The 14,863-nt window shown below is 41.3% G+C and overlaps 1 protein-coding gene across 4 annotated transcripts in view; it reads right to left on the bottom strand.

Moving 5' to 3' along the window:
- The window catches only part of smg1 (SMG1 nonsense mediated mRNA decay associated PI3K related kinase), a 108,320-nt gene that overhangs the window by 7,147 nt on the left and 86,310 nt on the right, over positions 1 to 14,863 (bottom strand). For all 4 annotated transcript variants that reach the window (XM_014024876.1, XM_014024877.1, XM_014024878.1 and 1 more), the window contains 10 exons: positions 14,084 to 14,363; positions 13,330 to 13,602; positions 10,110 to 10,344; positions 7,272 to 7,483; positions 6,636 to 6,792; positions 4,394 to 4,583; positions 2,736 to 3,016; positions 2,423 to 2,632; positions 1,704 to 1,841; positions 875 to 1,027 (listed from right to left, as the gene is read on the bottom strand). In XM_014024876.1, the coding sequence (XP_013880330.1) occupies positions 875 to 1,027; positions 1,704 to 1,841; positions 2,423 to 2,632; positions 2,736 to 3,016; positions 4,394 to 4,583; positions 6,636 to 6,792; positions 7,272 to 7,483; positions 10,110 to 10,344; positions 13,330 to 13,602; positions 14,084 to 14,363 (2,129 nt within the window). The remainder of the gene's footprint in view (positions 1 to 874; positions 1,028 to 1,703; positions 1,842 to 2,422; positions 2,633 to 2,735; positions 3,017 to 4,393; positions 4,584 to 6,635; positions 6,793 to 7,271; positions 7,484 to 10,109; positions 10,345 to 13,329; positions 13,603 to 14,083; positions 14,364 to 14,863) is intronic.

Here is a 14,863-nt window from a genome sequence, read left to right as displayed (position 1 = left end):
GCATGATCGTCTGTTGACCTTCAGCCTCGGGTGGGGAGAGCTGACTGCTGCGCCTCTCTCTCTCTCTCTCTCTCTCTCTCTCTCCCCACACACACACACACACACACACACACACACACACACACACACACACACCAGCAGTACTCCTGCACAGCGGGAGGGAAGGAGGGAAAAAAAAGGCAGAAACACAGCGGGGCAGCTGCAGCCCTAACGGACCAAACTTCAGTCAAAVAAGACCCAACACTTTTATTCATGATTTAAACTAGTGATCTTGTGAGCAGCTGCAGCTGTATGCTTTTATTTTTTTCTGTCAGGCTGTCATGGAGCGCTTCACTCCTCTGTCCTGTGAGGCGGACAGCTCAGCCGAGGCTGTCACGTTCTCTCGTCCTGGCCACACCTCCGCTCTCTAACCCCCCTTCCTCTACCCACACCCCCTCCCCTACCCACTTTGATGCATTTTTCAAATTTCGCCTTGGGGCGGAGTTATCTTTTCACAGGGGGGTAAGATACACTTTAAAGTAGCAAAAGCTTTAGCTAAATATAACAAAATGATAGCTGAATTTAGCAAAAGAAAGCAACACTTTGCAGACGTCAAACAAAATGTTTTTGAATGAACTGAAGACATGTCTATGTACTTCTAGGTGAAAACTGATTTTAAGTAAAGTTAAATACTTTGAAAAAGAACAAAAGTTACAAAAACACACATCAATTTCCTCAATTAGATGAACGTTTGGATTGATAAACAGTTAAATACAAAGTAGATAAGTAATTTTTGTCAACACTGTAAACAGTGTTGTGGATAAATTGAACAGGTCTGTTCTCTTGGCTCTGACAGACATGAATGAGTTGAGCATGAACAAGGATGCTGGGTTACCTGGCTGGTGCGCTGGTTGTCTCTAGCCACCGTGGCACGCTTGTCTCTGATGGTCATCTCAAAGTCCTGCAGGACAGGTGCCAGTGCTGGGTTGGCACCACCGGCCCACTTGAGGCGCTGCTCGATGCTGGACTCCAGAGATGCCAGCTTCTCCTACAAACACAACAAAGAAAACAGTATAGATCAGATCAATATATTGAATGATTAGGGAGAGAAAAACCACTGTAAATGTAGATTGTTGAGCATAAAATCTCAGTTAAGCTTAGTCTCTGTTGATGATGAAGAAAGAGTCGACTGTAACGGCTGAAAACCAGCAGCTGACAGTGAAAACAGTTATAGCTACAAGATGATGATATTTTGTCATCATGTTAAAGATGTCTGGCAATTTATTGATTATTTCAGAATAATGTATTTTACTAAAACTGACTTTATGTACATCATATTGTATGTTAGTGCAGGAAATGTTGATTTCCATCCCTTGCTAACAGTCACTACATAGGATGATTTACATCAGAGTTTCTCAAACTAGGGTCCCAGGACCCCCAGGGGTCTGCGAGAGGTATCTCGGGGGTTCTAAAAATATTTCACTAAATTGTTAATTTAGTTTTTATTTTTAAAAATGCATGGAGAACAATGAACTAATAAAACAAACATAATAATATTAATAAAAATATATATTCCCATAGCATTTAGGGGGTGAAATGACAATAAATAATCTTTTAAAACAGCATGGGGTTTATAAGGGGGTCCCTGGAATTTTTTTCACCCTTGTAAGGGGTCCCCAGACCCAAAAAGCTTGAGAACCCCTGATTTATATCACATTACTGACCTGAATGGCAACAATGGCTCCTTCATCCTGACTCAGCTTGTACAGCTTCTTCTTCATGTTGCTGAGGATCACAGAGCGAGGAGGAATACTGACACCCAAAGGTTGATTACTGGGGCCCAGAACATCCTCATGTTGCCACTGGAGGGAGGACACACAGACAGTAAACACAATGAGACCACTTCAGGAACCAAAACAAAGACCAAAAGCCAACAAACATCAGTTTTGTGCCTCTCTAGACACATAATACACTCAATACACTCCCAACAACAGATACACTGGCAGTAACAACTGATGCTTATCATTTGGGTTTGGTTTTTAACTCCAGAAAGCTCATGAAGTCTCATTTCTTTTGTTTTCATTTTTGTGTGCTATCACTTACATAATTTTATGTTACTGTATTTTTATTTTGCTGTGCAGCACTTTGGTTGCCTTGGGGTGTGTAAAGTGCTATATAAATAAAGTTTTGATTGATTGATGCAGTCTCCTCCAAAAGTATTGGAACAGCAAGTCAAATTCTCTTGTTTTTGTTGTTCAATGTTCTGAATGTCAGCTTTTATTTTCTACTATTTACATGTAGATGTGTATGTGTCTTTTTAAATTGTGTGTAAATGTCTGGTTTCAACTATACTAATTATGAGGTATACTCCAATTTACATATAATATTTACATATAATCAGACATCTACCAAGTCCATCCAGAACATTAGAACCAGCAAATACCTGAAACACAGAGATATGCAGTTGGCTCCTCTGCAGACTGGCCTTGGCAGCTTCCAGGTTTATGTCCAACCTCCTCAGCAGGTCAAGTTTTTTCCAGGCTGTGTCATAGGAGGAGGCCAGCACCGTAGCTCTGTTCATCAACAGCTGAGAGACCCGGCCCGAAGCGAGGCTTTGCTCTACCGCCTTCTTACATAGCTCATCCAGAGAGACCTGACAGAAAGACTGTGATCAGAACACTGACAACACACCACCACTTCTACAGTTACCGGTAGTTAAAAAACTACAGGAAACAGTGAGAACACAAACAATGTACCTTGATCTCAGCACCAAAGTCTTTTGCCTCCACCTGAGCCACGACATCCAGACCAAGGGCAGAAAGACTGCTGCAGAGGGCCAGACCGATGGCTTGGCTCGGCAGACCCATCAGCATCAGGCGAACAAACTCGGCTGTGAAAGCCTTGATGGGACGGGTCATCTGCTCCTCAGTGATCACTGCCACACCTGATCCAGTAGTACTGGGTCGACGAAACAGTGGCTTCCCTAAACCAACAGGTCCATTTAATGGTAGCAGATCCTCAGCTGGAGGGCAAGTCCCTGAAGAAAATTGGCATATATTTGTCAGAAAAATGACAAAAACTTTTTTTTCCTTTGGGGTGTCTATTTAAAGGGATACATGATTAGTTGTAACATTAGACTTTATTTGATAAACATTTATTTTAACTGTAAAATAAAGACTGTAAAAATACTGTAGGCTGTTTAGTTTTGTAAATTTTTTAAAATATATTTTAACACAGACAGAGCCATTTTATTTACACACAAAGCATTCTGGGTAAATGACGACGTGGATAGGTCCTCGGTGTGAGGCTGCTAGCGAGCTATATCCACCCTGAAGGTTAATCTTGCACAATATCTGATGATTGACTCTTTTAAATTAAACCAGAGAGCGTTGACAGAGAGGAGAAGGTAGAAATGACTCAGTCTGTAACTGAAAATATGGATGGAGGACAACAGAGCTGCTTCATGGAAGAAGAACCTCAGCTTAGCCTGTTAGCCTTCGTGCTAGTGCCAATGCTATATTGCCTTATATGTTTTAGCTCGGTGCTAGCGCAACAACAAGCTAAACTGAGGTCCTCCATCCATATTTTCAGTTGCAGACTGAGTCATTTTTGTGTTCCCCTCTCTGTCATGTGGATGGAGGACCTCAGTGATGAGAGGAGAATGTGTAGCGCTGAGCTAATACATATATATATATATATGGTGATAGCATCGGGGCTAAYGCTAAAGCTAACARGCTAAGCTGAGGTTCTTCTTCCATGAAGCAGCTCTGTTGTCCTCCATCCATATTTTCAGTTACAGGCTGAGTCATTTCTACCTTCTCCTCTCTGGTTTCATTTAAAAGAGTCGATCGTCAGCTATTGTCCAAGATTAACCTTCAGGGTGGATATAGCTCGCTCACACCGAGGACCTATCCACGTCATTTACCCAGAATGCTTTGCGTGTAAATAAAATGGCCCCATTTGTGTAATATATTTTTAAGCCTTCTTTAATTTTTACAGTCTTTATTTTACAGTTAAAATATATGTTTGTTAAATAAAGTCTAATGTTACAACTAATCATGGATCCCTTTAAAAAGACTTATGTTTGATGACTTTAGTGTTGTGACTGATTCTCAGCTACTATCACATTAAATCCTAGTTTAAATCTGTAAAACTGATGAGTTATAGACATTCTTGTGCTGTATAATGGATTAGCTGTATGAGCCATCTTGAATTGGGTTGAAAAAAGTTTAAACATTTGTAGATGTATACCGAATGGTTACTTAGAGTCTAACAATAAAATTCACAAGTTCTAAACACTAAAAGCTTATACAGGGCTGTGCCTGCAAGTTGGAGTCTATCTGTACTCTACAGGAGCTAGTCACTAAAACATAATGCTCTACTACCAGGCTCTATGTTTGTGAGGAGTACTTACCAGTTAGTGTCTGAGCAAAGGAAGAACAAACCCTGAAGAAATCCCTGACAGTTTGTAGTCTCTTTAGGAAAAACACCTCCTCCATCAACTGACGCTGATTTGGGCTGTCAAAGAAATTGAGTTGTGTGGCCCGAGCCTCCCTCAGAACATCTACTTTCCTCCAGGGCAATGGCACCTCCAAAGAGCTCAGCTGGAGATGAAGAGCAGAGAGAGCTGGACTGAAACATGGCTGACTTTACAGTAACATAAATCTATAGACAAAGCCATACAACCATCAAGAAAACTTGAAGTGATGATGAGGGTTTGTGTGATCTAAAACTTTTAGGCTCCCTTTCAGTCGATTCACCCGGTACAACACATGAAGTATGGGATACCACGCCCTGCATGTCCAGGCTGAAGAAACCTCTAATCACGCCTTTAGGTGACAAGTGACAGGCCCCGCCTGCACTATATATGGTAAATGGACTGAACTTATAGAGCGCTTTATCAAGTCCCTCCAGACCCCAAAGCGCTTTACACTTACACTCACTCACCCATTCATAAACACATTCACACACTGATGATAGTGGTAAGCTACATTGTAGCCACAGTTGCCTTGAGGTACACTGACAGGCGGGGCTGCCATGCACCGGCGCCACCGGACCCTCTGACCACCATCAGTAGGTAAGGCAGGTGAAGTGTCTTGCCCAAGGACACAACAACTGAGACGGCTGGAATGGGGGATCGAACCGGTAACCTTATAGTATATACATATATACTGTCTGTAATCACCACCATTCCTGAGTTCTTGATGGGGTCACTATGCGCTCTAGTTTTTATCCTCCCCATTTTCAGTTTGAGGAGCAAAGGAGGTTGCATTATTTGTGAGGTCATGTGTTGCTAACCCACTCAGGGGCAGAGCTCTGTCCAGACAGAGACTCTCCCACTGGATTGTGGAGGCTATCTCBTTAGCTTACAGCAGCAGGGGCCTCCCAGTCCCATCTGGTGTGAGAGCTCACTCCACCAGGGGTGTAGCAGCATCCTGGGCCCTWTTTRAAGGGGTACCTGTGAGTGACATCTGTGCTGCGGCCAGCTGGTCTTCACCGCACACATTTGTTCAGTTTTATCGCTTAGATGTGACAGCCCCCTCGGTGGCTCACTCTGTGCTCTCCGCTGGGTCTGATGTGCTGCACTAGCATGTTATTATGACCCAAGTTTTGTGCTGCTCTGCGGGGCGTTTATATATGTCCCATACATGATGTTGTACCGAGTGAATCGACTGAAAGGGAACGTAATGTTATTCATACAACACATGGTTGCACAGCTGGGCTTGGCGAGGAGCTTCTTTTAAACTGAGGAATGACAGTGATGGACAGTATATATAGTCAGCTTGTCATCACCTCATCTGCCGTGATTAGAGAGGTCTTCAGACAGGACACATTCCTTGTCTCTTTTCTGTTATCAAAACCCAGCCCGTCCTGAGCCTGGCTCTGATGGAGGTTTCTTCCTGTTAAGGAAGTTTTTTCTTTCCACTGTTTCTAATGTTCTGCTCAGGATGGGAGACTGCAATGAAGTGATTCAACGCAATCTGCTGGCCTCCTTAAATCGTTTTTTGTACAGTGCTGTAGGAAAAATATGCATTGTTCAAAATGGTATGTCCGAAGAAACAGGAATCAGCTGGATTTCTTGTTAAAACTTTATTTTCAATCTTCTGACTCTCATCAGGTTCATACAGCACTCAGCACACAGGCCTCAGTAAGACCTTGGGTTGAACCAAATCACAGCTGCCCTGCTCTGAAGCAGAGACTCTGCAGCACATTGACAACTTCTTTCTACTACAATAATGAATCGAGCTTATAATGTGCATCTCTTCCTGGTTACACTCCAGGAGGTGTTACCTTTTAAGTCAAGACGTCAGAACGCAACTCATTTTTGTTTAGACTAAAGAAAGAACACATGATAAAACACACACCAACTCTATGTCTGCTTTAACCTTAAAGGCTGAAATGATCAGAAAGTATAAAATACAAAACTGCATCTAACATTCAATTAATCAGTTCCAAAATTTCCTTCAGTGCCCTGAGACAACAGTTGTTGTAACTTGGTGCTACATACTGTAAATACACTAAATTGAATTGAAAGTGGTTTTAACTTGTAAAATAATGAGCAAAATGTTTATTTTTTTAAAGACCTGACAAAGTATTCATATGTCATTTACTTCTCATTGTTACATCATCAACATGAAGAAAAAACTACCTAATACCTTTTCTGTGAGTTGTCCAAAGGCAGTCTCTAATTGTGTGAACATCCCATCAAAGGCGACCAGCAACATTTGACCGGCTGACATCTTCGGTGTGTCCTGGCCTTCTTCATCTAGACTGTGAGGCTGGATCAGCTCTGAGTACTGGGCACGCAACATGCTGTGCACAAGAAACAGTAAGTAAAAACTTAGTGGGTGATAGACATTCCTTCACAAAAATGCTAACTTTCATGCCAGAGTTTTAAATTATATAAACTCCCTCGATGCTGCATCTGGGATCACAGTACAACAGAAGTCACCACTTGCTCTACTCTACTCTGATTGGGTGAAACTATGGTCCTGGTTCACTTTATTTGTTGAAAGTAAATTTATTCCTGTATCACTGTTAGATCGGATGGTTTTAACAAGACCACAACAAAAAACGTTCCTTTTTAAAATTATTTTTACAGATAAAACAAATTTGTCCTGGCCAAGTTTAAAATGACAGAAATCTGTCGTGGCAGCAGAGAACTTTAATCCCTGCTGAGATGTTTTAAGAAAGTGCCTATAGACAGACATAGGTATAAACATTAATCCTGACACTCTTTGCATTAACATCCAAAAGGTGAAGAATAAAATTCATAAAGAGAGAACATGAACCTGGTGATGTGAAGGTAGTGGTTGTGTCCATCATGATCCAAGTCTGTGGTGGCCTGCAGATTATCAGCCAACCCTTGCAGGCCATGCCCATCAGAGCTGTGTTCCACCAGCTGCTCCAGCTCGGCCAGCATCGACTTCAGAGTGGGCTCTCCTTTAATCATACAGCGCAGTGCCTCGGGGAAGATGATCTGCCTGAAGTTGGTGTTCAGCTCCTAAAGTAAACAGAATGTGTCAGAGTCTTTTTTGTGTAAAGATGCATGTATACCTACTTAATGGTTACAGTACAGATGTCTCAAATGTATACAGAGAATACATGTATTCACATCTCTCATCCTGAGGAGTGTGCTCATTCTTTTTATGGAGCCAGGCTCACTGAAGAAAAGAAACACTGCTTCCAGCTGAGCATAGGACTCTAATGAAACTTAGGTTTTTAAACTAAAAGATCATATCGTCAGTATCAAATGTCATAAACACAAACTTTGTTGGGTGCTAAGGGCTGGGTATCACCTAGGACATGGCAATTCAATACAATTTTTGATACAAAGCTCACCATACATATTCTTTTATTTATTGCTCAATGCCACTGACTCAACAAAATCAGCAAAATATTACAAAATTCTATATTTGTAATTATAAAAACCAAAATTTGTTAAAAAATCTGCTTTTGAGGACGAAGGCGCTTCCAGGTATCAATATTAAAAGAAAGAAAGTCAATATATTTTTTTTAAATATCGATATGTATCTCGATTGTTATGCATAGCCTTATGGAAAACTTTTACATCTAAGAAAAATATGTTGGTTTCTTCCAAAACGTTTACACCTGGTTAGGACCACAACCTGAATTCCATCCAGTATGATGCGCTTCCTGATGAAACACAAAAAATGACACATTTGTCCTACAAAACTAACATTTACTGGATATATTCTTTGATTTATACCAAATTCTTTATATACTCAGATTTTTTTTAAATTTATTTTGTAAGGAAGTAATGTAAACATAACTGCTAATAAGTTAGAACCACTTTCTAATTTCCACTAAGTTTTTTCATGTATAGGATTTTTAACTAGATTCAGAACTCTAAATGTGACAAAAAGAACTAAGGACAGCTTCCAATATTATTATTATTTATGCTTATTTATTTGTTGCAGAGCACAGTTTTCCACTGAACAGTGAGTCAGTTGGCAGGAGTGCAGGACAACACACACCTCCACCAGCAAAGGAATCAGCTGACTCTGGGGATACGTACATTAAGACAAACACACAATACACATTTTCTGAGGTTAAATGTGCCAAAGTGTGACACACACAAACTACTGTAGATCAGTGTGTGTGCATTGAGATGCCCTCCCACCTGCTCAGTATGAAGTTGTGCCAGATGGGTTTGGTAGAAATGGGTGCAGTTTATTTTTAGTATGTATTTTACTAATAAGTTTTGCAATTCCTCAAACTTTGATACATGGCCTCGCAAGACAATACATCACAATCTTTTCTTTCCATATTTTTATCTTGATTTAATGTCCTGCTACCCAGGGGCGGACTGGCAATTAGGAGTACCGGGACTTTTCCCGGTGGGCCGGTGCATCACTGGGCTGGCGCAGGCAGCGAGAGAAAAAAAAAAGTTGTGTAGTTGGGCTCAATACCAGTAGATGGCGATAATGCACCAATTCATTGTTTACAAACCACCAACAAAGACCAAAGAAGAAGAAAGTTTTGTTGAAGAAGAGGAAGTAAGAAGAAGAAAACGAATAAAAATAAAAAGTGCAAAAATGGAGAAAAAATGTAAGGGAGGAAAACAAAAATTGAGAGAAAAGAAAAAAGCATCTACAAGCAAATTCAGCCAAGTGTCAGAAACTGACATTTATTTTCTGCTGGTGCATCATCACCCTCATCCTCACTGGAACCTTCGTCTGGAGGACAACGTGACCAGGAGGAGGATAGTAGTCATGTAGGTGGCTGTATTTTTTTCTAGTTTTCTAACTTTTAAAACAATGCATTCAGCTGTTAAATAAATAAAGCCATTATATGTGGACTAGGTCCAGACTGTGCTCAGTAGCTGATAATTTAATAAAACTTTGTTGCTTAAAATGTATTAACATCAGTTTTAGAAATTTGCATCATACACTGGCATTCTAAAAGATAAAAATCAAATGTTTGTGGGTTTCACAAATAACTTTGCCCACTTGGATTTTTATTTTATTTTAAATTAATTAATTAATTAATTAATTAACTAAATAAATTATTTAAGGTCTAATATACAATAACAGTATATTCAAATGAAAAAAAAAGTTTAAATTCACACAGTTTATGTGCTGGAAAAAGAAAACTATACCACATTAGATTATAATAATGTTATTTTTGGGGGGTAAAATCAAAATGAGTCAAAAATGACCAAATGGAAGTCTGAGGGTCAGTGCCTGTGAGCTAACTGCTGCTCTGCAATCTTAATAACTTTACTAATTCCTCAACATTACGTCCTTAGATTTAGTACAGTGCCCTGAGATGACGTTTGTTGTTTCTGCCTCCATCATCGGCCTCTAACATTTGCAGACATCATCTGCCAGCCTGGACCTTGAATGGGCCAGTCAGGTACTAAATTCCCAGGCAACCTTTTTGCCCCAGTCCACCCCTGCTACTACCTTAGAAACTCTCCAGAAAGGGTGCTGTTTTTAGTACCTGCTTTTGAAATACTTATTGGCTGTTAGTAAAGAAATTAAAAAAAAAAAACCCTGGAATTTGTTTCTTCTTCTCAAACCTTGACTAAGGTCTAATGTTACACCATCTAAAAAGGCCAGAATAACTGAATAACCAGCTGCTTTAAGTGTTTTTGCTGCATCTACCTGTAAACAGGTGTAAACACCACTGGCCAGGTAAATAGCCTGGATGGTCACTGACGGTGAAGGCAACTCCAAGTCATGAGAAAGAAGAGGGCAGCGTTGAAACAGCGTGACCAAAGCGCTGACATTTCCAAGCATACTGCAGAGCTCCTCCAAAAACCAAGCCCCGTCCCGAGAGGTCAAGTCTACAAGCTGCTCTCCAGCACTGGCTGCGGCCCCCTCCATCACCAGATTACGCCTGTGGAGGAAGGAGAAACAAAACAGAACCTTTTTAATGCCTTTCCCATTTTTCTTTTTGCACATTATAAAAGGATCCACATTTCATTTCAAAATCAATTTAAGATATTTGTTAAGGTATTTGGTTTCTGAAATATTTAAAAGTTACGAATACAAGTTTTCAATAAAGGCCAAGCATTCCTTGAGGAAATGCACACCAAACCAAATTTTAGCTCAATATTTGTAAAACTGACTAACATTTACTTTCATTCATTCATTAAACTGTGTTTAATTTATAATAAATAAATTGTGTTTAAAAAGTGCTTAATTTATAATAAATAATATATAATAAACAATAATCCTGGCAATTCTAAGCAGCTGTTTTCTGTCATAAACAGACTTCTTCAGTCTCGGGGTCTCACACTGTTTAATAACACTGAAGATCAATGTAACAAATTTTTTAAATATTTCACTACCAAAGTGGAAAACATCCGTTCCTCATTTGGAGCGCCTACCCCTACATCTCTGCTTGCTGCCAGTCCTGAAGCTGCACATTGCCTAACAGACTTTGTAGAAGTCACACCGAGTGAGGTGGAACGCATCTTTAGCAAGATTAAACCATCCACTTGGGCGTTGGATCCCATTCCTACCTCTCTCCTCATACCTAATGCTGCTGCCATAAGCCCCCTCGTCACTCAAATCATAAATTGCTCCTTTCAGACAGGGCAAGTTCCACCTACACTAAAAACGGCCTTCATTAGTCCTATCCTCAAAAAAACCTACTCTGGATCCTGAAGCATTATCAAATTACAGGCCTATTTCTAACCTGCCCTTAGAAGGCTGTAGCTGCCCAAATTTTAACCCACATGCACACCCAAAATCTGTTCGACAAGTTTCAGTCTGGTTTCCGAGCAGCCCATAGTACTGAGACAGCCCTGGTCAGAGTCACAAATGATCAAAATCCCAGGTCCATCCCATTACCTGTGGCGTACCCCAGGGGTCAGTCCTAGGTCCAATGCTCTTCAATATTTACATGCTTCCCCTTGGTCAGATTACCACTAGGCATGGACTATCTTTTCACTGCTACACTGATGATACTCAGTTGTACCTTAGGACTGACCCCACCTCCCCAGCTTCTGTGCCTCCTGCTCTTGCGCTCTGCCTTGAGGACATAAAGGCATAGATGACCGAGAATTTTCTCCAGCTTAACAGCTCTAAAACAGAAGCCATTTTTATTGGCACCCCTCATCAGATCCAATCCCAAACAATTTCTGTTATTTCTTTCCTTGGTCTCAATATCACTCTCTCCCCCTCTGTGACTAACCTTGAGGTAAAAATTGATCCCCATCTCACCTTTGATAATCATATCCATCACCTCTGCAAAAACTCAGCCCTTTCCTCTCCCTTACAGATGCTGAGAGGCTGGTCCATGCATTCGTCTCTTCTAGACTGGACTATTGTTATGTGCTGCTCATTGGGATCCCTGGCAGGAAACTAAAAAAACTCCAATACATCCAGAACAGCACTGCCAGGGCCCTGATGAGGGTGAGGAAAGACGACAGCATCACCCCCATCCTCCGGTCCCTTCACTGGCTTCCTATTCATCAATGTATTCATTTCAAAATATGTCTCCTCACCTTCCAATGTCTTCATGGAACTGCCCCTCCATACCTTACAGAGCTCTTGACACCCCACACCACCACAAGACAACTCTGCAGCACTGACAGCCATCGGCTTAATCCCCTTAAGACTAAGCTTCGCACTGTGGGTGATAGGGCTTTTGGGGCTACTGCCCCTCGCCTCTGGAATGCCCTGCCTGACTTTCTCAGGGCACCTCAGTCTGTTGACTCTAAGAAGCAGCTGAAGACATTTTTATTCAGACAATCTTCTAGTTTACACCTCTTTTATTCTCTTTTATTTTTCCATTTTATTCTTATTCTTATTTTTTTCATTATTGTTTTATCTTCTTTTACTGTTTGCACTCTGAGATCTGCTTTCAGATATAAAGTGCGTTACAAATATAATCTATTATTTTTATTATTATTTAATTTAGCTAAGAAACAGATTATTTTCTCCAGTATTCAATGACCAGGTTTTAACCAAATCTGGTGCAACTAGTTGGGAATGAATCTCAGCTTCTAATACGCCAACCTTTAGCACATTATTTGTAAAACTGTCTAATTTTGACATTTTTATGCATTTACTGTGCTGTGGCCATCTTGGATCAGGCTTACTTCAAACGTAATCAGTTGTAGATGTCGATCCAATGATTAATTTCTGCCTGAAACATACTCGCTCCGACGCCGACGGGTCAATGCGCGGTCACGTGGTTGTTCGGCAGTCGTTTTCACACAGACCTTTCATAGTCCCTACGACACCCCTGCGCCGAGTTCGGGAAACCCTCATGGAGTTCCCCCACAACAGCCGATAATGCAGAAAAAAAGTCAGATTCGTCACTCACCCGACGTATTTATCCACATCTGTCCTGGTTAAAGTCCACAGTTTTTATCAGTCAGATTCCTCCGTGCACAACATCTGTTTTATCTCCATTCATGAGTTTTTCACGGAATGACTTTCTTTATAAAACTCTACTTCCTGGTGTCGGCTCTGGGAGCGAGTCGGGTTTTTTTCCCCTCTTTTTACCGAGTGCAGCAGCGCATTCAGCACAAACAAGCCAATTAGTTTTTCACAGTTTGACTTTCTTATAAAACTCTGCTTTCTAGTCTGGGAGCGAGTCTCACCCCCCACGACCAATCAGACCAATTACACATTATCGTCGACACGGGAGGGGGGTCAAAAAGTTCTGCCGGGGGGTTGTGCCAAAAAGGGGCTGTCGACACGACACTAAGAAGCCCGGTGACGTAATTTTCGTCATTAAACTGCGACAGCCCGTGCTGACGTCGGCAGTTCGCAGCGAGTATATTTCAGGCTTAAGAGTTTCATTAAAATACAGCCACAGACAAACATATTGTACATTTGCTTTAGTGGCGGGTGATAAAAACCCCACCTGCAGAGGGAACAGAGGGCAGAGGTGATGATGGCAGCGAGGCTCAGAGATCCTGGCTCTCCATTCTCTCGTAGAAAGACTGTGATACAGTTTTCAATCTCCTGCAGCTGCTCCTCACATGCTGCTACAGTGGTGCCCTCCGCCTTCAGCCGCTCCGCCTGGTGCAGCATACGCTCGTTGGTTTCAGCCACTTGATGCTGCAGAGTCAGCTCCACGTTGGACAGAAACTGGCAGGCAGCTGCAGGGGGCTGAGGGGCAAACAGCACTTCATACCTATTAAAAAAGATGAAAAACTCAGGAAGACTAACAACGTTGAGACACCGAGGTTTTCTCATGTTGTAAAAATTGATGGAAACAACTGGAGGTCAACAGTCTAAAAGCAGAGTAAAACAAACAAATCATTTTAGCCATCACTTTGTCATATTACATTTGCACACAGACCATGTCCACAAAGAACCAATTTGTGAATCTATAAGTTTTAGAAGAATTGAACCTGATGTGGTTTGAGAGCATTGGGAAGAAATTTTTTTCCCTCTAGCTGTCCCTCCCTGGATGGTGTTCCTGAAATTGTCCATCAAGTCCACGTATTTGGACAAACAACTCTCAGCCAACATCGCCTTTATACTTTTAATTTGACAATAAATAGATGTTCCCCTTCATCGACAGTCCACAAAAAGGATTTGATTCAATATTCATTAATGCAGACCATTTGCTACATTCATTCAACATGAAGGAACAGAAGTAAAGGCCTTACTGTCTATAGATGTGCTGGCAGTGCTCCACAGTCATATCCCTCAGCAGTTCCTCCAACCAGGCCTTCCACTGGTGGACTCTGTGGAAAAGCAGGGTAGCTCGGGGGTACATCAAAGCCACTGTGGCGTAGCTGTGCAGCTGCTCCAGGCAACTGCGAAGGGCCGCCCAGCGCTGCTGCAGCAATGAGCTCAGCTCCGCCTCCAGACTTTCACATTGGCTGATCAGGTGGGCCTGACCTGCATTCTGCAGGAAGGCAGTAGCTGGCACATAGCTCGGAGGACCTGGAGGTGTTAAACAGTCGTTGTACAGCACATTAGGGGAGTAAATCACCAGCTTTATCATAATACAATATTACTGATTTGTTTGACGATGATATAATGTTTGTCGATATTAGGCCTGTCACGATAACAAATTTTGCTGGGCGATTAATTGTCTCAAAAATTGTTGCGATAAACGATAATATTGCCTGGTGACCGTTTTACAACTAATAATCATAAAAGCGTAATATGTAAGTGTAATAAATCAATAAACTTTAATTTTTAAAAGAATACAGGTAAAGTGGATTCTCAGTCTCTAACAAAAAATGCACTTGGATAAAAAAAAAACAAAGAACAACAAAATGTAAATTAAACACCACACACAACTAAGACAGTAAATAAACAATATTAAAGAGCAGCATCTCATTAGAGATGAAGCAAACTACACAGCCTGGTGAGGACCCACTGTTTGTTAAGGGGACAAGTCTAGACGAGTTTGTCGTGGGTCTGGGGGAGTTTCAGCC

Source organism: Austrofundulus limnaeus, unplaced genomic scaffold (assembly GCF_001266775.1).
Source record: "Austrofundulus limnaeus strain Quisiro unplaced genomic scaffold, Austrofundulus_limnaeus-1.0 Scaffold444, whole genome shotgun sequence".
Lineage (NCBI taxonomy): Eukaryota > Metazoa > Chordata > Actinopteri > Cyprinodontiformes > Rivulidae > Austrofundulus > Austrofundulus limnaeus.
Note: the sequence above shows the minus strand (reverse complement) of the source record. Positions and strands in the feature narration are given on the sequence as shown.